Source organism: Mustela lutreola, chromosome 15 (genome assembly GCF_030435805.1).
Source record: "Mustela lutreola isolate mMusLut2 chromosome 15, mMusLut2.pri, whole genome shotgun sequence".
In the NCBI taxonomy this organism is placed as follows: Eukaryota; Metazoa; Chordata; class Mammalia; order Carnivora; family Mustelidae; genus Mustela; species Mustela lutreola.
This window is the reverse complement of record NC_081304.1, coordinates 17,654,644-17,679,277: the sequence shown is the minus strand read 5'-3', so window position 1 is coordinate 17,679,277 and position 24,634 is coordinate 17,654,644. Positions and strand designations below refer to the sequence as shown.

The following is a 24,634-nucleotide window of genomic DNA, read 5'->3' as shown; positions in this document are numbered from 1 at the left end:
ACCACACGCAGGCTGTTCTGCTCCGCAAATGCTTTACTTTTTCATAGCAGGTTTCTGCAAACAGGCTGGCGAAGGGGAGTAGGGCTGCTTCTGCACTAGAGTTGGGGGGGAGGGAGTCATCTTCGAGGTTCGCAGATAGTCTAGTGGCTGGCCCATGAACTCTGTGGGAGGGCAGAGGGGTTGTGGGGAGGATCAAGCCGGCTGCTCCCCTTCTGAGACTCCGGATTAGCCCCACCTCAGTCCTCCTGTCTACGCCCTGTGCCCTGTCTCCGCCTCCTATCTGGGTACCCTGCCCCTTTTTCTGAGACTTGGTCCCAGCCTTGGTCAAGCCCCTGCATGATCCCAGGTCACTTCCCTGGCCTCTTCCTGGTTTCCGGGAGTTGGCTCACACGCGGTACCTGCCCCTCCCCTGTCTGCCCTGTCCCCCCCACCCCTGCTCTCACCTGGGCTGAGCGATCTCTGGGTGGGCACGAGCTTGTGGCGGCTGGAGTGGCAGGACTTGGGAAGTCGGACTTTGGGGCGTGGGGCTCGGTGCCACATCCTGTCTTCCGGGGGTGTCCACACGGCCAAGTTAGGTATCTGAGAGTAGGGGCTGTGCACACCTGGCCCGAGGAAGCCGAGGAAGCCGGTGGGAGGAAAAGGAGAGGCTTATTCCTGACAGCAGGTCCCCGAGGGAGAGTAGACCCACCCCCACCCCCACCCCGGCGGGTCCCCGCCCGGCCCAGGGCGCACCCGCTTTGTGCAGTCTGTGCAGGGAGCGCTCCAGCTCGGTGCTGGAGAGGCCACTGAGACGCGCGGCCTGGCAGAAGAAGGTGAGGCCCATGTGAGGGCGCCCAGCGCTGCTGCGCCCTCGGGACCGGCCCTTCCAGCCGGGGTTCAGCTGCAGAGCCCGCTGCTTCTTGGTGTAGTAGCTTGAGGGGACAAGTGGGGGGCAGCCGTATTAAATACCGTCTCCCTCAGTCTTCTCCATCTCACAGGTGGAGAAACCACCTCAGGACAGGAGGCCTGACCCGGCATTCAGGGCTCCCGTCTCCCTCAGGGGACCCCTGCAGGGGGCAGCAAGTGCTCCCCCATCCTGGGTCCTGAAGCTGGGGACATGGGCCTACCTCATCACTTCCTGCACCACCCTGTGAGGCAGGAAGCCCTGGTTCATCAGCTTGAACAGCATCTCTAAGAACAGGGTTTGCAGGCCCTGGGGGTCCCAGGGGTTCCTCACCTGGCCTGGGGGCAGAGATCGGGGTTGGGGGTGGGGAGCGTGTGAGGAGGAGCTTCCCCCCGGTCCAGACCCTTCCCACCCCAACCAGCCTAGCCCCTCACCCAAGCACTGAGCCAGGCGGTAGCTGTCAGTGAGGACACCCAGAAAGTCTTTGAAGCTTACGGTTCCATCACCTGGGAAGAGAGGAAGGGGCGCTGGCGGTGCCTTCCCCACTGCCGCAGAAGACTCACTCTGCATGTGCTTTAGGGGTGTGTCTGCAGCTCCTTCCAGACACTAGAGAATCCAGTCCCACCTCCAGGCAAATGTCAACCCAGGTGGAATGGGGGAGAAATAGCCCTGGCCCTAGAGGATCCCCCAGTCACAAGGATTAACACAGCAGAAAGGTTTAAGGCTATGGGATAGGTGTGTTCATCAGAGCAGGCTTCTTGGAAGAGGGAACTCTAAAACAGGACGGGGCTGGGGATTCTATGGCAAAGGAGACCTTGTCCAGGGCTAGAAGGGAGGGAGGACCAAAGGCCAGGGACGGGAGGCGCCCACCATCCAAGTCTGCCTGCTGCAGGGCCTTGCACATCTCCTGTGGGCTCAGCTGGATGCCCACATCGCGCAGGGTGGCTTTCATGCTGCGCATATCCACAGAGCCTGTCGGGCCGGAGCTGAACAGTTTGAAGATCTCCTGGAACGCTGCGGGCGGGGAGGGAGGCAGGCAGCCAGGGGTCGGCACGCAGGGGCCGGGACGTCCGCTCACTCCAGCTCACAACGGGACTAACGACTTGGGTCATTCCCACCGCGGGGGCATGAGAACATTTAAAAACAGCAGTGGCTGCTGTGTTGGCCCTTGTCAAGTCTCCATTAAAGTCTCAGGTCCAAGACTCATGTCTGGACATTGAACATTTAGGTCAAGGTCACACCACCAGTAGACTGGGCAGTGCTGGGCTTCGGACTCCGGCTCTGGGGCTCAGTGCTCCGAGGCTCATGGAGCCCGGCCGGCACCTGGCAGGGAGCAGGAGCTGAAGATCGCTGGTGGTGGGTGAAATGACTGCTTCAAGGGGCCCCCGCCAGCGGTACTGTGGCTTTGGGGCCCCCAAAGTAGACCCCACAGCTCCAGACTCTGGGGGGGAGCAGGGAACTCAGATTATTTTTCCCCACCCTCTCTCCCAATTTCCTTCCGCCCTCTTTCATCTTCCATTTGTGCAGTCCATCCACCCATCACACACACACACACACACAGACACACACACACACATCAGTGAGCCCTGGAATTGTAAAGATTAGCCAGTTAGACTGGCATTGAGGGACAGTTACATGATCGCCAACTTCTCACAACAACCCCGGTCTCTGGGGAGGACACCCCTTGCCGTTCTGCGGGGAGCACCCCCCTCTTCTCCTCCGCTCCCAGCCCCTGGGGCCTCACCTGCCAGTAGCCGGGCTGTCAGGGGCAGCAGGCTCTCCTCTGCAGAGCTGATTCAGGAGGAAGAGGGTGGAGAGGACTTTGCATCTGCTGCAGAAAGATGCCGGGGCCTGGCAGGCCTTACCCCAAACCCCACACCTTGGACCTGGTCTCTGGTCCCTGCCCTTACCGCTGAGACCCAGAGCCTGACCGCACCAAGCTGGCAGCTGCAAGGCGCTTGAACTGCCTGGGTCTTTGGGAGGACTGCTGGGCCCCTATGCCTTTGATGGATACTGGCTCCCTTGGGCTCAGCGGGGGAGCGGGCTGCTGAGGCCTCCCCTTCTGTGTCCTGCAGCCCTGCTCCCCTCCTGGGTCCTGTGTGGGCAGTCTTCGAGGCTGCCGTGGGGACCTTGGAGGCAGAAGAAGACAGGGGTAAGGGGCCGGCCTGCCTGAGTGCTCAGACTAGGAGGGGAAGAGGAGGGCCCTGGGACCAGGCGTGTGGCGGCTCAGGCTCAGCTCGACCTTCTCCCCAGATCCCCACACCAGCCTGTACCCACAGCGGGATTCTGCGGACAGCAGCTTGTTCCAGCAGACCCTTTGCCAGCCCGGTTACCTGTACGTTCCCTGTGCCAATGTAGGGGATCTCTTGGTCTTCTGCCTTCGGCTGCCTGAAAGGCAGAGTTGCAGACTCGAGGCTGGTTCAGTGTCCCGGGCCCGCAGCCCCTAGGTTTGTTTTAGCAGCTGTTGGCAGCGGGGCACTCTGTCCCTCGCCACAGGCCTGATTCTTCTGGCAGGGGGTGGGGACCTGCTGCCTTACACTTGAGTTTCTGCTTCCCTTAAGGCATCTGAATTGGCGACTGCACTCCAGGTGCTAACCCAGGCTGGCAGAGGCCCAGGGAGAAGCAGGCCTTAGAGTCTGGAAGTGAGGGCATGGGAAGGAGCGGTACAGCCGGTTGTGGCCCGCTCCCACCTTACCCCAGGTCTCCTGGCGGGGAAGGGTCTCCTCTTCCAAACCATGCACATTTACAAACCACAGTTCACAAAATACTCCAAGATGATGCTTCCAACAGCCCAGCCGCTCCCCAGATACTCACCTCCGTAGCTCCTCCTCCTTCCTCTTTCCAGTCTCCGCCCCCCCACGCGGCCCCCCACCCCATTGGCCCTGGCCCATTCCCAGCTGTTCATCCCTTCCTAATCCTACCCTCCCAGGGCCTGGGCAGGCCGGCTTCTAAGGATCAGCAAGGCTGGGTTTTCAGCTGGAGCCTTAGTGCTGGTGGGTCGGAGGCTGACAGGGCCCAAGGGAGGCTCCCCCTTCCCCTTCTTCCCTTTTCACACCCGTGTCCCTCCCCCCATTCTGAATTCCCTTCCCCCCTTTGATGCCAGCTCTCTCCCACATGGCCTGTCCTCCCTCAGCGTGGGAAGGCTTGTGCATGCGTGTGCATGTTTAGGACACGTGTCTGGCGCACAGGCAAGTGTGTTGAGGTGTGCTTGTGCACACGGCCAGTGTGGAACTGTCTTGTGAGTGAATGTGTGTCTGTGCGTGCCCTCGTGGTGCGCGAGTCAGCGGAGGGTAGGTGTGTACGTGTGTAAGTGTGTCTGGGTTGCACCGGGAAGTACACCATTACATTCAGGCTCGCCCCTACATTTTGAGATACTTGTAGCTCAAGGCTGTGTGGCCCCTGGAGGGGCCGTCCTTTGGCTTCTCTCTTGCCCTCCTTTGAGGCCCTGGGCACTGTCCATTCCCCATACCAGGCCCTTGCTGTGGACAGAAGTGGGAAGAATTCCTTTCAGACTTGCCTCCTCACCTGGCCAGCCCAGCCCCCAGAGGCCCTCTCCAAAGATGATCTCAACACGTCCCTGACTTCAGGCCAAGAGGAAGACCCACTTCACGACCTAACACACCGGAAGACTTGGGGAGCCTCGGGGCCTCAGTGGGTTAAGCCTCTGTCTTCGGCTCATGGTCTCAGGGCTCTGGGATTGAGCCCAGCATTGGGCTCTCTGCTCAGCAGGGAACCTGCTCCCATGCCTCCCCCATCTGCCTCTCTGCCTACTTGTGATCTCTGTCTGTCAAATAAATAAAGAAAACCTTTAAAAAAAAAAAAAAAGAAAAAAAGAAAAGATGAGTGCCTGGGTGGCTCAGTGGGTTAAAGCCTCTGCTTTTGGCTCAGGTCATTATCCCAGGGTCCTGGGATCGAGCCCTGCATCGGGCTCTCTGCTCAGCAGGGAGCCTGTGTCCCCCTTTCTCTTCTGCCTGCTTCTCTGCCTACTTGTGATTTTTGTCCATCAAATAAATAAATAAAATCTTAAAAAAAAAAAGAAAGAAAAGAAAAGACACCTGAAGCCTCAGACAGGGTCATGAGTCTCTGTCACTGGCTGAGAGTTCTGGAAGGGAGTGAGGAGGGGCCAAATAGGGCTGGCAGAGCCCTCAGGGACAGGGCGGGCAGGTGGGCTGGGGCAGCTAAAAAATAGGGGTGGGTTGAAACGAATACTACAGGAAACTAATACAACTAGAATTTAAATAAAGTCTTGAAAGAGAAAAAAACCCATGGAGGGCGGCATCCCTAAGAAATCAAGATCAGGACGCCGCAGCCACGTGAGCTCACTAGTCCGGGAGCATTTGCACAAAAAGTCTGAGCCGAGGGCCAGCACTGGAGGCTTTTACTGGTTTTGTCTAGTCATTTCACTGGGGAAGTGGGGGACGACACCTTAAAATGGATTTTCAGCAATAATGGACTCCCTTTCCTGGTTCCCGGCACCGAGCTGCAACGCAAAAGAGAGAGTGTCACTTGGGCCCCAGTGGCAGGGGCGGGGAGGGGGCTGAACCCAGACGCCTCCTCGAGGAGGGCCCAGGGGTGGGGGGGGAAGAGAGCCGCTTCCTGCGGCACACGGTTGGGCAGCTGGCCCTCTGTTGTGTCCATTCATCACCAGGAAGCCAGGGGTGCTGGAGAGCACTGTTCCCCTCATATTCTGCTCCAAGGAGGCATCCTGGGCCCTGGGCCATTGAGTCCTCAGCGGGGCAGATGCTAGCCTGAGCATGGCCCATGAAGGTGAGGCGACCTGCCTTCTCGGGGACTGAGCTTCCTAATGCTAAAATGGCCCTTCCCAGGGCCGAACCCAGGATCCTTGCCTGGGCCCAGAAGTGCTCACCCTCCATGGTCCCGGGCCGCCTCCAGGCCTGGCCTTGGCTCTGCCCCTCAGTCCACCGGAACCTTGTTTCCAGCGGCCTTTATGAGGTCACTGAGTTTGAGACATCACAGCCCACCCCGTACCCGTCCCGTCCCCAGCCCCTCGTTCCATTTCCTCACCCCTACCCAGCTGCGTGAGGAGTGGGCCCACCCACACATCCCAGCATACCCCCTTTGCAGGAAGCTGGGGGCCAGACTCACTTACCCCTTCACGGCTCCTTTAGGAGGAGGGGACCTGGCCGGCTGCTGGAGAAGCTGCACTTCTCCTTTTATGGTGGCCCTCTTGATCCCCGGCTTGCTGAAATCCAGGTAAGGGCGGAAGACGTTCTTGTCTTCCTGTTTCCAAGCTTTCTGTGACTCCTCAGTTTCCAGAGTTTTCTCCATCAAGTCCTTAGTGAGATTTTCCTTCTCTGGCTGGTCCATCACCAGCTGGGGGGTGGGATCTGTAGAAGGTGCCTCGGCCTTCTGAGGCAGAGCTTTGATCATGTGCTCCAAGTTGGGCAAGTCCATTTTGCTGGAGGAGGCCACGGCCAAGGAAGAGGCAAAGTTGACCAGATCAGCCAGGTCGATGCCCGGTGAGGGACTGGAGGAGGGCGGTGGGGGGTTTGATAGCTGCTGGGAGTCAGCGGTGGGCGGCGCTGGCTGGGCACTGGGGTTTTCGATTTGCTTTATGCAGCACACACAGGCATCCTCGAGGTCAGACTTCTGGTCCTGGCAGCTAGTGGGCTTACCTATGTTATTGCTGATCGCCCGTCGCAGGCTGCGTTCTGAGGCCTGGATGTGTTTGTCTGCCCAGAAGAGATGGTTAGAGGTCTGCACGCGGATAGAGCGATGGTTGGTGGACACCTGGTCCTCCTCTGGCAAACTCAGGTAGCTAGAATGAGACCTCACACTCCAGAGGCTGGTGTACCGCGGCGTGTGGGGCTGGAGGGACTCTGTCCTAGACTCCGGCTGCTCAGGGTCCCTGGGCTCAGGCTCTGGCTCCAGTTCCAGCTCCGGATCTGGCTCCGGTTCCAGTTCCGGCTCCAGCTCTGGCTCCGGTTCCGGCTCTGGCTCCAGTTCCAGTTCCGGCTCTGACTCCAGCTCCGGCTCCGGCTCGAGCCCAGTCTCCAGCTCTAGTTCCCGCTCTAGTTCCTGCTCTAGTTCGTGCTCTATGTCCAGGTCCACTTTGTGAGAGCGCTCCAGTTCCAGCAATTCTTTCTCCAGCTGAAAAGTTTCAAGTGAAGCTGAAGAGGCCCCTGGCCCTGAGGTCCTTCTGGGACCAAGTCTCTGTACCCCTCTCCTGAGCCCTCTTGCAGAGACTCACCTGGGGCAGGGAGACAGTGTGGGGCACTGGCGAGGGTAGGTGGGAACAAGGGAGCCAGCATGGCCTGGTGCAGGTTCCCGGGATTGGCAAGGGTTTCGAGAAGACGGGCCTTAAGGAGTCCAGCCCCTTACCTCCCACCTCCCCCCGAAGAGGCACTCCTGCCCACGGTTACCTCCATCTCCTCTTCCTCTTCGAATGGCTGCTGTTGGTTTAGGTCACTGTTATGACAGAAGAGGGCAGAATGAATGACAGGCTTCTGGAGGGTGGGTGGGGTGGTTTTAGGGGGGAATGGAGGTCTCTGGGGCCCTCAAGATTCCCTCCCCTGTGCAGAGGCTGGCAAGACCCCCCCGCAGCGCATCCACTCCCTTCACGGTCCCTACATCTACCAAGAATTCTGGAGCAACACTCTCTATCTTTAGTGAGTTTGGGAGGTGTCTGGAGAGCCCCTACCCCAAAGAGGGATCCAGTCAGCTGGAGGTGAGGCCCAGGATTCTTCCTTCTGATCAAGTATTCCCATGAGCCAGTGAGCTCCCCAGGGAGGACTGGTACCCAGAAGGCGGCTCCGAACAGAGGGAGAAGCCCAGGGCGACGCCCTTCTCCTGAGCTGCCCAACCCCAGCCTGGCAAATCTCAAAGGCAGGGGTGTGTGTGAAGGCTCCCCTCAGCTCTTGCTGGCCATGTGCTGCTAGCGCGGCCCTTCCCCTCAGTGCTCAGCCCCTGCGACTCCCTCTCCTTCCTCAGGCTTCGGGTCCCCCCTCACCTCGGGCCACTCTACTCAGAGCAAGGCAACCAGAAGGGATCAGTTCCCATCCATGTCCCCGAGTGTACCCCACCACCCCTCAGTCCTATTAACGTCAGAGGCTGGACACAGAAGCAGAAGGGGGGGGTGGTAGGACTCCCCTCCCCCCCAACACTGCCCTTGAGGAGATATTGGAAAGAAGCAAGATGGAGGGAGATCTTGGGTTGGGGGTGGTGGTATGTGAAACTTGGCAGTGGTGGCAGGGGGTAAGGGTTGGTGGTCCTGGAGGGTGGGGGACTGGCTCTCACTGCGTCTCCACAATGTCCACTGACTCCTTGCCACAGCAGGGGAATCCACTGGCACCTGGCAGGGAGAAGGAGGTGAGGGCTGGGGAGCTGCAGGGGGACGCGTCCCTGGGGCATTCTGGAACCCTGGGCAGGTGGTACTGCTCCAGTTACCCACTCCCTCCCTCCCGGTCCTGCATCTCAGCCCATTCACCACCGCCTCTCCCATCCTGCCCCTTGCTCCCTCCGCTCTCCAGCATCACCAGCCCTGCCCTCCACATCTGCTCCCCTCCGCAGGCGCTAGAATTGGCCTTTCCTTTCCCTCTCCCCAATGCATCACCCTTCTCCCCGAGGATGGATGCTAACAGGTTTCACTGCTGTTTCTTGAGGGCTGCTAGCCCAGGCAACGGGTTGGGCACATTCTATGCTTTATCTCATCGATTCAACACAAAAAATGACAAGAAGTTCATTTATCCAAGGTCCCTCAACCGAGGGTTGCCAATACCAGGAGCTGGATGCAGATTTGACCCGAAGAAAAACTCTTCACTCCCCTGCCCCACGTGCTACCTTATGAGGCGTCTGTAACTGGGTGGGGACCCCTAAGAACCTGGTCCTTGGCCCCCTCTCCTCTCTCTTCTCTGGCCAGGCTTCAGATCTGACACTCCCCCTAATCCTGGCCCCTCCTGCCCTGAAGTCCTTCCTCTCCTCCAGGCTTCTCATCCTAGGGTCACCCACCCGGGGAATTTTCACCCCAGGCATTTGATCTGTGGGGATGCTGACTGCAGTGTTCCCATCACTCTCTGAAGAAGAGGTTGAGCATAGCCTTGGGGAAGGTTTCTGCACCCCAGTCGCCTCCCTGGAGCTTGTATCTTTTGCTGAAGATGCTTCTTTTTCATCATTTGGGGGTGGGGGGTGGGGCACCGGGCCGTTCCATTCTCCCATGCTCCCCAGGGTGGTAGATGGGGGTCGATGGTGGATTGGTCATGGCAGTGGGAAAGCCAGATCCTCCTGACCTGGAGTGTGGCAGGAAATGATGGCCTTGGCTCTGGCTGAGAAGAATCGCTCCCAGGATTATATCCAGAGGATCAGTGTGCCCTGGCCTCCTCCTAGAGATGTAGAGGCTGTTTGTGTCTGGGATTTACGACATCTGTGTTCCTCCTGGGCCTGGGCCTCTTGGATCAGCCGCATGGCCGGGCTAGGAGCTTACTACCACGGTCAGGCTCCTAAGAGCTAGCTCAGTGATCTCTGGACCCTTCCACCAACTTGACTGCCATGTTCCATTGGCTTCCTTCATGTCTCTCTTCATTTCTAGCTCCATCTGCCCCCAGGGCTGCTTTTCTCCAGGCCTCTCGCCTCAGTGCCTTCCTCTGCTCGTTTGCAAATGTTCCCTCGACAATCGAATCGACACCCATTGCCTAAACCCTTCCATGAACAGAACGGGGTGTGGATAGGAAGAGAAAATATTAAGTGTGAGCCTCATCGTGGCACTGGAGGGGTGGAAGCAAAAGTCTGAGGTTGACTCAGCTTGGGACCTCTGTGCCCAACTTGGGAATGTTGTGTCAGGGACTCAGGTGACATTCTATAGCATGTGAAATGATTTGTTTCCAACCGCTGGATGCTAGTGTATAGAAATGTATATCCTGTAACCATCCTAAAATCCTATCAGTGCTAGTTTTTTGTTTTGGTTTAGTGTTGTAGATCCCATAAGGTTCTCTACAAAAACAATAATGTGTGTGACTCAGGCGCCTGGCTCAATCAGTTGCTAGAGCACGTGACTGTTGATCTCAGGGTTGTGGGTCCAAGCCCTGTGTTGGGTGTAGAGATTACTTAGAAATAAAGTATGTGTGTGACTCAAGAGACAGTTTTACTTCTTCCTTTCCAAATTGGATGTCTCTTATTTCCTTATTCTGCTTTAGTGTGCTGAGAACAGTGTTCAGTACAATGTTGAACTGAATTGAGAGTGGACGTGTTGTTTTGTTCCTAATCTTAGGGAAGAAGCATTCAGTATTTCACCACTAAATATGATGTTAGCTGTAGTTTTCCCTCAAAGATGCCCTTTATTACGTTGAGGGTAGTTCTCTTCTATTCCTAGTTCACTTAGTTTTTACAGATTTCTTTTTTGGAGAGAAAGAGAGTGCACATGTATGCCAACAAGGCAGGGGAGAGCTAGAGGAAGGAGAGAATCCTAAGAAGACTCCACGTTCAGCGCGGAACCCAACATGGCGCTCGATCCCAAGACCCTGAGATCAAGACCTGACCTGAAATTGAGTTGGACACTTAATCAACTGAGCTACCCTGGGGCCCTTTAGTTCACTTAGTTTTTCGTTAGGAAGAGATGTTAGGTTTTGTCTGATGCTTTTTCTGCATTTATTGAGATGACTATACATTTTTTCTTTTATATTCTTTTATTTTTCTTTTGTTTTTTAGTATCTCTTCACCCATTGTGGGGCTTGAGCTCATGACCTTCAGAGGAAGAGTCGTATGCTCTCCCAACTGAGCCAGGCAGGTGCTCTTGTTTTTCTTTTATGTCCTGTTAATATATTATATGATATATATAATATGCTATAACACAAACAATGTTATATATTATTCTGTTAACAATTCTCTTATATTCTGTTTATGGTGAAATAAATTAATTTTTGAATGTTAAAATCAATCTTACATCCCTGAGATAAATTTCATCTGGTCATAATGTATTATCATTTTATACATTATTGAATTTGATTTGCTAACTATTTTTTTAAAAGAATTTATTTATTTGGGGTGTCTGGGTGACTCAGTTGGTTAAATGACTGCCCTCGGCTTAGGCCATGATCCTGGAGTCCCAGGATGGAGTCCCGTATTGGGGGTCCCTGCTCAGTGGGGAGCCTGCTTCTCCCTCTGACCTTTCTCCTCTCATGCTCTCCCTCCGTCAAATAAATAAAATCTTTTTAAAGATTTTATTTATTTGACGGAGGGAGAGATAACAAGAGCTGGAACACAAGCAGAGGGAATGGGAGAGGGAGAAGCAGGCTTCCCACAGAGCAGGAAGCCTGATGTAGGGTTCGATCCCAGGAACCTGGGATCATGACCTGGGCTTAAGGAAGATGCTTAACAACTGAGCCATCTGGGTGCCCCTGATTTGTTAACTTTTTTTGAAAGAAATCTCACATGAGGTTCATAAAGTATATTGGTGCATATTCTTCTTACATTGTCTTCATCAGGTTTTGATACCAGAATAATGTTGGTTTATAGAATGAGTTGGGAAGTATTCTCTCTTCAGTTTTCTGAAAGAGTTTGCATAAAATTGATATAATTTCTTCCTTATGTTTGGCAGAATTCATAGATGAAGCTTGTGAACCTGGGCCTGGAGTTTCCTTATCCATGTCATCTAAGTTGGCGAATTTATTGGCATAAGGTGTTTATAGTATTCTTTGTTATCCTTTTCATATCTGTAGATTCTGTAATGATGCCTCCTTTTTCATTTCTCATATTGGTAATTTCTGTCTTCTTTCTTTTTGTCCTGTTCAGTTTGGCTAGAGATTTGTCAATTTTGTTGATCTTCTTGAACCAGACAGAGATATGTCTGTTTCTCGCCTGATCATCATAAAGTGACATCTGCCAGGGAATGAGTCCTGCAGTTACAGGTTCCAAATCAGTTTTTTTTTTTTAAAGATTTTATTTGACAGTAGGCAGATAAGTAGGCAGAAGTGGGGAGGGGGAAGCAGGCTCCCTGCTGAGCAGAGAGCCCTATGCGGGGTTCGATCCCACGACCCTGAGATCATGACCTGAGCCGAAGGCAAAGGCCTAACCCACTGAGCCACCCTGGCGACTCCCAAATCAGCTTTTTATGATTTCACTCTTAAATATGAACAGCTAAGCATGACCACACATTTGAGGAAACTGCGCATATGCAATTGACAGACCAAGAGAAAAGATGACTATAATACCAGAGGTTATTTGGGAAACAAAAAGGAGCTTTAAATATACTCTAAAATATTGAGATTCTGAGATGTAGATATTCAGCAATAGGTATTACATCCAAAAAGCAAGAATAGGATGCTCTTAAAAAAATTAAGAAAAGAAAGAACTTTTGACAAAAAGACTTGGAAAATATAGCAGAAAATTTTCTCAGGAAGTAGGACCAAAATATCAAGACAATGTGAGAGAAAATGATTAAGAGGCAGTCAGTTCTGAGTTATAGAAAGGGGATCTAGAAAGAATAGAGAACATGGAAAAGGAAAGAGAAAAATTTTCATGAGCTGAATGATATGTCATTGGCTTAAGAGGGTTCACCGAAAGCCCTGCACGATAGATGTCAAAAGATCCTCTGTCAAAGTTCATTGCCCCAGGAACAAAGAATTCTTAAATGTTTCTAAAGTGGAAACCAGTCACCTACGAGCGGAGGGGGGTCAATTACACTGGCAGCAATGTTAGCAACAATGTCTGTCTTTAAAATTCTGAGGAAAAAGTTTTTTAACCTATAGGTTTATATCCAGCCAAACTATCATTTCAGACATGGAGGGACTCAGGAAATTTACTTCCTCTTTTTTAAAGGAAGTTATTTGAGGATGTGCTAAAACAAAATAAAGGTATAAAACAAGAGAGCCAGGAAGGAAATAGGGGTCCACCCCAGGAAATCAACAAAGTTCTGGGATTTTAACTGTATAGAGGCAAGATGATGAAGGGTTCCGGACAGTAGATTTCTGAAACAAAACCTGACAGAACAATTGATTAGATGGAGAGGGTGGAGAAAACTAAGACTATGATAAAACCAAAGAACATAAGGAAAAGGCAACGAGAAACTCCAGGAAAAACAAAAAGCTGTATGAGAAAGAGAAGGTAACTGTGGTACCTTTCCCGGTTCTGCTGTGAACAGTAGTTAGGAGTCACAATAATGTTAAGTCCAGTTTTCAACGTTCAGAATCAACAGATAAATATCAATTGGAAGATATATTTGTGGCTTTAGGACAATGTAAATGTTACCAACCTTGAAATTTAAAAAATAAAAATACAAAAAAAAAAAATACAGGTTAGCATCCTTGGGAGGCGGGAGGGAGTAGAGCTGAAGGGAAGTGTCAAGGGCACTAAAAACTTCATCTTACTATGTGTGGTATGAAAAGATATTATCTAAAGTGATGAAAAATTAAGACGTAAGTATATTAAACTTACAAAGGCACCAGCAGATCTAAAAATGATGTTGGGAGAATGGAGGAGGATGGCGCCATTAGAGCAGGAAGGTGATAATGTCTAAAACTGATAAACCAAGAAAGAGTCCATGAGCTTGCAGAAAGATAAGAAGGTAATCAGGCAGAAAATGGTTCTAATGAAACAATCGTGGCTGCTCTGAGGAGTGAGATTGGGAGTGTGTTATAGGGGATACTTGCTTTTCATCACTGAATATCAAGCTTTTCAGGCTCTTTAATCATATGCATCTATTTCTTTGATAAAATTAAATATTGAGGGCGCCTGAGTGGCTCAGTTGGTTGAGCAACTGCCTTTGGCTCAGGTCATGGTCCCAGAGTCCTGGGATCGAGTCCCACATCGGGCTCCCAGCTCCATGGGGAGTCTGCTTCTCCTTCTGACCTCCCCTCTCATGCTCTCTCTCACTCTGTCTCTCTCTCAAAATAAATAAATAAAAATCTTTAAAAAAATTAAATATTGGGGCACCTGGGTGGCTCAGTGTGTTAAGCCTCTGCCTTCCGATCAGGTCATGATCTCAGGGTCATGGGATCGAGTCCCACATTGGGCTCTCTGCTTGGCAGGGAGCCTGCTTCCTCCTCTCTCTCTCTGCCTGCCTCTCTGCCTACTTGTGATCTCTGTCAAATAAATAAATAAAATCTTAAAAAAAAATTAAATATTGAACCCCTGACTAAGGGCCAGACACAGTGCTAGGGCACACACACAGTTTGTGCCCTCTTGGGACTTCCAAGCCTGTGGCTGGGACCATAGAAGATCCTCCAATCTCTATTTCTTATTCTTTTTAAGATTTTAAAAAAAGATTTTATTTATTTGACAGAGAGAGAGAAAGAGAGAGATCATGATCTGAGACAAAGCAGAGGTTTAACCCACTGAGCCACCCAGGCACCCCCTTCCAATCTCTATTTCTTATTCCCACTTCTCCAAAGCTCTAGATCGAACTCCAGTCACTGATAGCACATTTCTCCCTAAAGGGGTGGGTCTCTCCCTTGTCAGAGACTTGGATGTCTCCTATTCCTGAAATGTCCCTTGTTTTCTATTGGGAAGATGCTCAGTGCTCACTTCTTCCCAAAGACCTTCAGGACTCTACCCCGTGGCATCTCCTCCAGTTGCCGCCACCCAGACCTGGTCCCTGCAGACCTTTGAGTGCAGGACTCTTGTTGATTCCTTATCAGAGGCGGGCAGACTGTATGGGCTGCCCACTTTTTTTTTTTTTTTAAAGATTTTATTTGTCAGAGAGAGCGAGTGCACAAGCAGGCAGAGTGGCAGGCAGAGTCAGAGAGAGAAGCAGGCTCCCCCGCTGAGCAAGGAGCCCGATTCGGGACTCGATCCTAGGACCCTGGGATCATGACCTGAGCCGAAGGCATCGGCTTAACTGACTGAGCCACCCAGGCGTCCCCAATGGGCTGCCACTTTGAATCTCTGATCCCCTGCAAATAAGAGTCTGCAAGGTGGATTCTCAGCAAAAGCCTGTGCAAAGAAACGAACTCTTCATCCCTCTCACCCTGCCAAGCCACGTGGCTTGTTCTCCATTTTTAACCTCAAGTTCATATCCTGTGTGTCTAGACTCGAGTGTGGCCAACTCGCCTGTATGCCCGATCCATTTTCCTTCCTAATCACTAGGATCGTGATTACCCCCTCTCCCCTGGTAATCGCCCCCTCCCCGATAATCCTTCATTCTATCACCCAAATTAGAAACCTGTTTATTTGTGAACCCTCTCACTTCCCCAGCTTCTGACCTCCCTACCTCTGATATTGACCTTGCGCAGGTCTCTTTCCCCACCCCCACTCCTACTCATCTCCTAACACCAAACTCAACACAAACCTAGGACTGATCACCTGCCGGCACTCCATGCTGAGTGGTTCCCATACATCCTATCCTCTTCGCCACTTTATGCCCAAACAGTCAGGACTCTGCTCTCATGGATGGGGAAACTGCCCAGGACTCACATGGGCTAAGAGCAGTGCCATGACAGGAACCCAGGTCTGACTGGCTCTGAACCCCATGATGCTAACCACTGTGTTGTTTGAAATTTCGTTAGGCTTCTAGCTGGACCACTGCAACCATATTTCCCTCCAACTTGGGTTACTTAATGACCCTGGAGTGACCTGCCTTTGGTCATATCCAGACAGTAGAGTGGCTTCAGAGATCCTGTATGGTCTGACCTCTGCCCTCTTATTGCAGTTCCTGGCATCCAGCTCCCTCTTTGCTCTAAGCCCAAGCTTCCCCAGAGCACAGCAGATCCTTTTGTGCCTCGGGGCCTTTGCACCTGCCTACACTTCAGTTACTTAGGAAGTCTCTCCTCTGGCAAAACACTAATCCCTGACAGGCCAACCCACCTCTCCAATGTCATCATCTGTGTAACACAGCTAGCTGTCCTAGCCATATTTAATTTTTTGTTAACTCCTCAAACTCAGGGCCCAGCACAAGAGTAAAAGCTGAAAGAGATGCACCAAATGTCACAGGGGTGATTTAAGGCATCTGCATCAGTGGGTCACCCAACGGGTTTGGGAAAGGAAAAGCTGCTCTCCGGTTGTTGGTTCTTGGCACAATTTAAATGCTGGCCCATGTCCTCCTGGGTGAGAAGGTCCCGAGAAGAAAACCCCCACTTCAGGGGAAATCTAAGGGGCAAACAGCTTTGCTCAATGTTACAGATCAGATTGCAAGGGAGGAAGAAGAATCTCAGTATTTGTGGAAGCCAACTGCTTCCTTCTGCAAAGGCTCCAATCAACCAGGAACAACTGAACGTGATTTTGGGGTTATCAGTCGTTTGGGACAATTTGTGAGTCGTTTCCTGGGCATAAGGCCACGATTCTTTCCGTGTGCCGAGAACCCCTACAAGAGTGGGCTGAATCTGCAGCCTTTACTCCAAAGCATACTCCGTGTGCAGGGCACAAGCCTGTGCACCGCGCAGGGCCGAGGCTGGCCGCGGCAGTCTGGGGACGAGGCCATGGACGTCTGGGGTCGACCTACCTTCCCCGCACCCGGGAGCGGGGGTGGGGGGGTGGGGGGGTGGGGGGGTGGGGGGGTTGGGGCCCCGGGCAGATTCCCCGCCCCGCCCCCCGACTTTCACTATCCCCGCCCCGCCCGCCCCCGCCCCTCGGGGCACGCGCCAGCCCGCTCCCACCTGTCACCCCCATGCTGATCGAGGCTCTGTCGGGGAGGCGGGGAGCGGGCTGGTGGCTGCTGCCCCTCCGCCTCCAGTGCGCTCTTTGGTTGGGGGCTGTGGGGGGCGCTGGAGAGGCTGTGGGCGCCTGCGCCTGTGATGTCGCCGCCTCTGTGACGTCCCTGCCCCCTACCCCAAGGACGGAGAGGTAAAAAAAACAAAAACAAAAACAAAAACAAAACCCGCTCAGGATTCGGGGTGTGTGGGCGGGGCAGCCGCTGTGGGGTGTCCTGAGCAGGCTGAGCCACCCGAAGCGCACTTTCCAGAAGTTGGGCTGCTCTGCTCTTCCGCCCCCGCAGGCCCAGAGGGAGCGGGAGCCGCCACCGGTAAGCTTGGATGGCCTTAGCACCTGCCCCTTCCTGGGGGGCAGGACCCCTCCAGGAAGCCGCTGAACTCGAACCTGCAGCCTGCACCCCAAGGTCTCCATGTGCCCACGTGCACACAGCTACCTGAGCAAGGCTTCAGGGGGTGTGGAGCCAGACGTGACACACGCTCCCCACTCCCCCCCAAATAGCTTCCATCCTCAGAAGGGCGCCTGTCCTGGAAAGTCCTCTCTGCTAGCTTAGGGGTCTGAGTCTCAGCTGGCTCCCAGTTCTGCTCCTTGGAAGCCAGGCCTCAGGGACAGGAGAGGATGGGGCCGTATTCATTCCAGGCTCCTGGTACACCCCCACCTCTCCACGGCCGGCCATTGCCCGGCTCTTGGCGCCCTGTCCTCCTCAGCCTGGCAGTGTTTGGCCTGGGACTTCCCTGCTGCCACTGGATGGGCTATCTTGCCTAACTGGTCTGAATCGATAGGCCAAAAGTGGGATTGGAAGCGCCCACTGGGAAGGGTGGAGGGAAAAGTGACCTCATTCAAGGGTTGTAAACAGTCCTTGCCCAAAACAAATGGCAGAAGTGAGAAGATGCCACCCAGAAGGCAAAGGGAGGCAGCTGTTAGGATCTGAGGTTCTGAAAGCAGGAAGGCGAGAGTGGGGAACAGCCATGGCCTAACACATTTGTCATCACCCCAAACTTTATTGCTTACAAAGAGTACCACCCAAACTCTGCAGTACGGAAAGGCTGCAGCTCTTCACGTGCTGGGGGCTGGTGGGGGGGGTCTCTCCCTGGGGAGCAAAATGGCTTGATGTGGATAGCTGGACAGAGGCCACTTTGGCAAGAAACCGGGATGAGCTTCTCCCGAGGAGAACTCCCAGGGGACACCCCTCACCTCCAGGAGGAGAGGCTAGCCAGCCGCCCCCACACAAGGATTCACAGTTGATTAATGCTACATGAGTCCTGATCAGCCCTGCCATCGTCGAAGAGACTGGGCTGGGGTAATGGGGTATGGTGTGGTGGGGCTCATCTTAAAGAAATCTGGAGGTTTGAGGGGTCATGTGCATGGAGAGACAGGTCAAGATTCGAATCCCTTCACCCCATCTCCCAGCCTGCTGATGTGTGTGCAGAGCCACCGACCTGCCCTCCTGGAGGGCAGCTGTGAAAGTGCTTTGAGGTCATTAGAGTGCAAAGTGCGGTAGGCAATGCCCCCCAAAGAGAGGGGCACGGCAGGGCCAGAGTGAGTGTGAGGCCCGGTCTGTGTCTCAGGAAACTGGGGTGCATGATGTCTAAAGCCACTGCCGGGCGGGGACAGGAGGGCCGGCGCCTGCCACTTTCTTGCACACGGATCACAGCCCACTTGTAGGCCCATTCTGTAGGCCCAGCTCCTAGCGGGCTGGGCTCCTGCCACCCTTCATTCGGACAGACCGAGAGGGCAGAGGGCCAGTGAGCCATGGGCCATGCCGGGTCTGTAGCCACGGCTCAAGGCCTGCTGCTCTGGGAGAGACTGGTGGCTAGCAGCGACGGGACACGTGCTTGGGGACTGAGAACCATTTCACTTAGACACCTGTGGTCCTGGCGGAAGCGGAGTCCGGCTTCGGACCTGTGCTGCTATGCCCTGATGCTGTGCTGTGGTTTCCCAGGAAGACTTCCCAGCGTCATGAGTCCCTGACTCTGTCGGGAAAGTTCCTAGATCAAAAAGGGGCTTCGATGGCCACACAAGGGGGTCAGAGGGCTCCCCGTTCACCCCACGGTAGGTACAGATGCTGGTCCGCTCCTGTACCAGACCTGGGTGTGGGTCCTCAGACACTCGACAGCCTCCCATCTGCTCGGAGGCTGAGGGACTTGCCCACTCCTTCCTGATCCAGGCCGGAAGCTACGCTCCCCTGACAGCCAGCAAGGGGCCACTAATAGGTCAGGCCAGCTCATGGGACCAGGGCAGAGCAGACCCTTTTCATTCCCCACTTACAAGAAGTGGTCTCCTGCTGCCCTCCTCCTCCCCATGTGGGCACAGGGTGCTCTCCTGGCGGGGTCAGGCAGGGCACGGGACAACCTTGTCCCCCTACTGAGCCAGGGGGTGGCAGGTCCCTGGGAGCAGGCTGAGCCCGGGTGCCAGGGGCAGAGCCGAGCACCGATGAGGCGGCTGCCTCCCTCGGAGTGGAGTCAGAGGTGGGAGGCTAGCTCAGGGCCTGTTCTCCAGCTGGCCGTGCTTGACCCTCCAGCTCCAGGCAAAGCTGCCGTCAGGGGCCAGGGTGCAGTGTAGGTCAATGCCCGAATCCGGCACCTCCATGTCATAGCGCACAGGCTGCCCGTCCTTGGTCACCAAGCTGAAGGCTGAGGCCGGGATCTGGGGGCAGAGCAGACCAGTGAGTCTGAGACCGTGGCACCAGGCTCAGAGGGTGCCTAGAGGTGCCTGCTGAGGTCTCCCGCCAGTTAAGCAGGCAGTCCTGAAGGCCTAGAGGACTCAGAGACGTTCATCTTCATCCGGCCCAAGTGTAGGTCCTGAGGACCTCCATTGCCACTGCCCGGCCTGCCCTGGCACCTCGGGGGAGATCTGAAGCCAGCCACTCCCTACATGCCAGTTCTCCTTATTCAAAAGCCTTCCTCCCAGGGGGCTCGGCCAGGTACACGGGCTCGAAGTCAGCGTGTACCTGCCCCCTTACCTGGCTGCTGATGCCAGTCGCGATGTCCCCCACCTTGACCCGGTGAAACTCCCGGATGTGCAGGTGTTCGCCATTGAGAGACTGTATCTGGATTTTCACACCTAGAAGGCAGGCAAGGTGACAGTCAGCAGAGTGGCCGGTGGCTCCCTATGAAGCCCCAGGCAGAGGGACACAGGCCAGCCTTGAGGAAGCTGACATAACATTTAGGCTGGAGTGGCCCTAATGTCACACACCTGCTGGCTCCTCCTGGTAATTTTCTGTCAACTCTAGAACTAGGCTTGCACAACACAAAGAGCTAAGGTTGGCTCTTTTGGGGAACTAGTATTCCAAATTGCACACAAAGCAGAACGGAAGTGGAGACGCAGACTCTTAAATTAGCTTGTGGTCAACTCAGGCTGTAACGTTCTCTGAGTTGGAGAGGCCATCGGGGAGGCCATGGGGGCCTGAGGCTCCATGTCACACCGGTGCTGGGAAGAGCCGGGGAACGGGGAGCTGCTGAAACCCTCATTTTATCCAAATCACAGCGCAACTTATGCAGCCACGCTGGAAAATATTTCGTCTTAGGACTTGAAATTCCAGAGGAGGATCCCAGCAAACTTGCTTGCTGCTGATTCTTATCTTGTTCCTTGTTTCCCTTCCGAAGACATTATTTCTTGACTCCAGGCCAGGAGAGACTGCTTTGTGCCCCAAGCGAGGGGCCTTCTGGAACTCCATCAGCAGCCCGTGGAGGCAATGGGCCTTCACTGCCTGACCAGGAAAGGTTCTTGGCCAGAGAGGGCCTTTGCTCTAAACCGACCTAATGGCCACTCCAGTCTGGGCACCAGGAGCCTTCCTCCCCCCCTCGCCCGCCAGGGGAAGGGAGACCTAAACTCCCTTGGACTCGCCAGCCCCAGGTGGCTCAGGTCTCGTGGAGCGGCTGAGCAGGCGAGAGCTGGGCTGTACCATTGAAATAGCTCGGCGTGTCAGTGGGCCGCCCCCGGGCCAGCACCATGTTCCAGCTGGAGCTGCGCGCCTCGGCCTGGCTGTTCCATGAGTGCACGCCGGAACTCAGGGTGTCCCGTGAGCTCTGGGAGGCCTTTGATGGGTTCTGAAACAACAGTGGGTACGACTCAGGCCCCTGGGCTCAGGGGGCTGTCTCCGGCCTTTGGTTGGATTGGGGGCGCAGGGGCTATGGGCCCTCTCCTGGGGGTGAGGAACTGCTCACGTCCTGGGCTGGAGTGTGACTCTACTGGGTACTTTTGGGGGTAAACAGGGGGCTGAGCTGAGGAATATTTCTAGAAGAACCCAAGCCCAAATCTTCTTCCCGCCATCCTTACTAGCCAACCATTCCCCAATTCCCAGGTGGGCTGAAGATGGATTGTCTCCTTCTGAGACACCATGAACCCCTGCCCTGGTGGGGAGCCCTTCCGAAAGGAAGGGGTGATTCCCTTCAGCCTCCCTTTACCACTGCTCGCACGCAGCCCACTCCCCAGCGGGACACAAAGGGTCTGCGGCCAGCTTACCTTCTCACTGTCGTCGGACAGAGAGAGGCTGTCGATGCTGAGGCACGAGAGAATTTGCTCCTGCTCCTCCAGCGAAAAGGGCTGGGACAGGCTGTTCAGAAATAGTTCTGCAGAGAGACGTAGAGGATGGCTGTCAACCGGGAGCGGATGGCCTGTCTGGGTGTCTGGCCGCTTGGACTGCAGGAGTGGACCTCCGGGGGCAGGTGCACAGGCCCTGGGGGAGGTCCGGGCCTGCGCCCAGGGACCCGGGGGCCGTAGCCATGGCTTGCCCGTACCCATTTCCAGCTGCTGCAGCTCCTGTTCAGGGAGCGTAGCCTTCCGCTCCGCTGAGCTGGGGTTTTTCACAGGGGCCGGGTCCAGGGAGGACAGAGGCATCGGCTCCCAGGCCCCAGACTCCTCCTTGCCCCAGGTCAGGCTCGGAGACTTGTTCCGCTCTGGGGGCTCTGGGGGCAGTGGAGGTTGGAGCTGAGGGGCCCCGCCTGTCGTGTCCTCAGTTGGCTGGGGCCCCGGAGTCCCAGGCGAGAGCTCCCTTGGCTGGGCGTGCGGGGTCTCCGGGGTCCGGGGAGAGTGGCCTTGGCTGGGCAGTGCCTGGGCTGGGAGTGGCGGCGGATCTCTCGGCTCTTTGCACTCTCCCCTCCAAGGGCTCCTCAGACCTCCCACTGCAAAACAGAGCACGCTTGGTGAGGGGGAAAACAGGCCAACCCGGACTCTGGGCCAGACCGGGTGGCCCTTCCTGAGCAGAGGGCTGGGAGCAAGCAGCGAGGGAGAACTCTGGTCCCACTAAGGGACACAATTTAGGAGGGCGCTGTGTGGTCTTGAAGGAGGCCTCTTCCATAGGATGGCCTTCCACGATGGGAATACGACAATATTTCTACCTATTCCATCTTCCTTCTAGGTAACAATCATAAATTTAAAAATGACAGCAATGGCTGCAGGAAATGGCTTTACTCTGTCACTAGTAAAGAGAAGATTTAAAAAACAGCCCTAGGGCACCTGGATGGCTCAGTGGGTTAAAGCCTCTGCCTTCGGCTCAGGACATGATCCCAGAGTCCTGGGATCAAGCCCCCGCATAGGGCTCTCTGCTCAGCGGGGAGCCTGTTCCCCGCCCCCCCCCCCCCCGCCCGCCTCTGCCTGCCTCTCTGCCTACTTGTGATCTCTCTCTGTGAAATAAATAAGAGCTTTAAAAAATAAAAAAACAGCCCTGAGGTCACAGCAACTTCAAATTCCCATGTAAACTGGCCTCCTCGACCTCCTCCTGCCCCCCTCGTCTCTCTCACCCCCCACCCCCGACAGTCAGTCTCTCCGGGGGAACTGTTGCTCTAGAGTGCGGGTGGGGGCGGCAGCTCGTCTGTGTTGGGGGGGGCGTGTGAGGTCTCTCTCCTGTTTTGTTTATTCCCGTGATCCCCATAACCACTGCCTTTCCCTTGCCCGCCTCCCAGTGACATTCTATTATGTTTGATGTGTCCCTTAGGGTCTAATTATGTTTCTGCAAAGTGTATGTTGTTTTTATTTATCAGTATTTAGTTTACAAAAAAGGGATTGTTCTGTTTACAAAAAAGGGCCTCGTTCTGTCCATTTTCCTGGCACCGCAGTTTGAAAATCCCGCCAGGCTCCTCCGAGAACACTGTCTTGCTTTCACTGCCCTTTGGAGTTCCACGGGACACACCCTGTGCGCCACCCCTTGCCCTTGGCCCCTCCGAGCTCCCAGGAAGGGATGTGCCCCTGCACCCTCCTCCCCTCCCATAAACGACTCACAGGTCACCTGTGTGCAGATGTCGACAACGTGCTGTGAGGTGTCCGCCAGCAGAGCTAAGGGCCCCTGCCCCACACCCTCCCTGCCACTGGGTGCTACTGACTTTCTGCCTTTTCTCACTGACTGGCTGGGAAGTGCCACCTGGCTTTATCTCACAGTCACTGATTCCTCATCAGATCAAGCCCCCCTCTCCATGTTGTAGTCTCTGGCCCCCTTCGGCCGAGCATCGAGGCACAGCACAGAGCACTTCTCTCCATCACTGGTCTTCCAACAAGCCCACGGTGGGTGTCATTCCCATGCTTTAGATGGAGACAACCAGGCCACCAAGGTGCTCAGAGGTCAAGTACCTTGCCCCTAACCACGACACCCCACTGTCGCCTCTCCCCGCCGCTGCAGCCAGGGGTGGACTCTTACCGTGGTGCAGCGCCTGGCTGACCTTTCCCCCCAGCTCCACCGCAGAGGCCCGGCGGCCAGGCTCTTTCCTCAGCCCCTCCTGGATGACCTGGGCAGTGAGCGGGGTGCAGGAGGGCGGGATCTCCCTCACAGGCGGGGGCTCGCTGGCGATCTGTGGGTCAGAAGGCGACATGGGCGGCCTGTCTCCCCTCACTCCCAGCACCCAGCTTCCAGTTCTGGCTCTTCTCCACTCTCCCCTACCCTGTGGGGCTGGAGTTGGTCACAAAGACTGGAGAGGGCTGGGACTTTGCCAAGGAAAGGGAAGAAGGGGGCTGGGCAGACCGGGACAGGGTCAGGTGGCAAGGCCCGACCTGCCATGAACTTGAGGGGATCCCTCCCTCAGGCTCTCCCCTGGAGCCCGCAGACTTGGGTGGCAAGTATTTGAGTCAGGACCCCACATTTAGGATGAGGCCTCTTCCTGTTCCCATCTGCTGCCAAAGAGCAGCCCAGAGCGAGGCCACCGCAAGCCGGAGGCTGGGTGTCCGTCCTCACCTCCCAGGTGCTGGCACTGACCTTGAGGCAGAGCGGCCCCCTGAAGTACTGGGTCCACGGGTGGTAGCCATTGAGCATGTGCAGCATCATGCAACAGCTGCTCCAGACGTCCACCTTGGCATCACAGGGCTGGCCCATCACCACCTCCGGGGCCATGTGGGTCTCCGTGCCAGGGATGTAGTCCCCTGGGAAGGCGGTGGGAGACCAGAAAGCCAACTGTGAACTCGGGTGGGCAAGAGCCTCGGCAGTGACCCCCACCCCGGGCCCCCAGCCCATTCCTGAAATACCTGGAATTTGTCTCTGTTCAAGTACCTTGAATAGAAAGGAAGCTTCTAGACCAAACTTGCCAGAGGGTAAGCTAAGTCAGGGGCCCCACTGGGAACTGGTGCAAAGGCTGTATCACTCAAAACAGGGACTCGACCCTATGGACCCCATCCTTAGAATATTTTTTTTAAAAAATGGGGAGGGCCCTGGGCATTGAAAATTAGGTTGTAGGAGACTAATTAATGGTTTGATGTTTCTGAAATTTTAGTGAGTGAAGAGGAAAAAAAAAAGAAAACTTAAATGCATAGAAAACTAGATGGATCAATACCAGATGTGAAGATTTTTTTCCCCCTCTGGTGATTTGTATTTTTTATTTTTGCTTAGTTCTACTTTCTGCAAAAGATTTTTAGAATAGAAATTATTCTTATAATAATTTCTAAAATAGAAATATAAAATTAAAAAACTCCACTAGTTATTTTAAAGTGACAGGCGGGGGTCCGTCTTCAGTCTGTTTCTTCAGAATTACCAAGACAGTCCTTTAATAACCGAATCACTTCTAAAAGACTTTTTCTTTTGGTCAAGAGGAAATAATTTTATGCTTAATGCTATAAATGAAAAAAGCAGGGCACAAAACTGGGTTATATCGGCCTTAACTACGTACAGGGTTAAAAAAGAAAAAAGTTGGCCTGGAAGGAATTACTTAAAATGTTCATGATTGTCTCTCTGGGCAAGGG

The 24,634-nt window shown here is 54.5% G+C and overlaps 3 protein-coding genes across 3 annotated transcripts in view; all 3 read right to left on the bottom strand.

Moving 5' to 3' along the window:
* On the bottom strand, positions 1-4,887 carry LOC131817099 (spermatogenesis-associated protein 21-like). Its single transcript, XM_059150521.1, has 9 exons — positions 3,217-4,887; positions 2,794-3,012; positions 2,628-2,674; positions 1,754-1,897; positions 1,318-1,389; positions 1,107-1,221; positions 733-911; positions 444-602; positions 1-161 (listed from the first exon to the last, which is right to left on the bottom strand). Exons 4-9 carry the CDS (start codon positions 1,842-1,844, stop codon positions 34-36), a joined length of 744 nt encoding a protein of 247 aa, XP_059006504.1. The 5' UTR covers positions 1,845-1,897; positions 2,628-2,674; positions 2,794-3,012; positions 3,217-4,887; the 3' UTR covers positions 1-33.
* A 357-nt stretch (positions 4,888-5,244) lies between these two features.
* On the bottom strand, positions 5,245-17,336 carry SPATA32 (spermatogenesis associated 32). The gene is made up of 5 exons (XM_059150520.1): positions 16,423-17,336; positions 8,141-8,195; positions 7,267-7,312; positions 5,994-6,994; positions 5,245-5,363 (listed from the first exon to the last, which is right to left on the bottom strand). Exons 1-5 carry the CDS (start codon positions 16,886-16,888, stop codon positions 5,279-5,281), a joined length of 1,653 nt encoding a protein of 550 aa, XP_059006503.1. The 5' UTR covers positions 16,889-17,336; the 3' UTR covers positions 5,245-5,278.
* A 119-nt stretch (positions 17,337-17,455) lies between these two features.
* The window catches only part of MAP3K14 (mitogen-activated protein kinase kinase kinase 14), a 43,477-nt gene continuing 36,298 nt past the window's right edge, over positions 17,456-24,634 (bottom strand). Inside the window, exons 10-16 of the mRNA XM_059150519.1 lie at positions 23,658-23,821; positions 23,106-23,256; positions 21,214-21,597; positions 20,939-21,045; positions 20,379-20,523; positions 19,437-19,537; positions 17,456-19,120 (exon numbers count right to left, since the gene is read on the bottom strand). Of these exons, the coding sequence (XP_059006502.1) occupies positions 18,956-19,120; positions 19,437-19,537; positions 20,379-20,523; positions 20,939-21,045; positions 21,214-21,597; positions 23,106-23,256; positions 23,658-23,821 (1,217 nt within the window). The 3' untranslated portion in view covers positions 17,456-18,955. The remainder of the gene's footprint in view (positions 19,121-19,436; positions 19,538-20,378; positions 20,524-20,938; positions 21,046-21,213; positions 21,598-23,105; positions 23,257-23,657; positions 23,822-24,634) is intronic.

Coding starts and splice junctions, on each gene's coding strand:
- LOC131817099 (XM_059150521.1), bottom strand. CDS start 1,844: ATGCGCAGCATGAAAGCCACCCTGCGCGATGTGGGCATCCAGCTGAGC. Junction 912..1,106: donor GTGGTGCAGGAAGTGATGAG/GTAGGCCCATGT, acceptor TGTCCCCTCAAG/CTACTACACCAAGAAGCAGC. Junction 162..443: donor CCAGAGATCGCTCAGCCCAG/GTGAGAGCAGGG, acceptor GCCCTCCCACAG/AGTTCATGGGCCAGCCACTA.
- SPATA32 (XM_059150520.1), bottom strand. CDS start 16,888: ATGGAGACCTTGGGGTGCAGGCTGCAGGTTCGAGTTCAGCGGCTTCCT. Junction 7,313..8,140: donor GTGGACATTGTGGAGACGCA/GTGAGAGCCAGT, acceptor CTGTCATAACAG/TGACCTAAACCAACAGCAGC. Junction 6,995..7,266: donor AAGAGGAAGAGGAGATGGAG/GTAACCGTGGGC, acceptor GAAACTTTTCAG/CTGGAGAAAGAATTGCTGGA.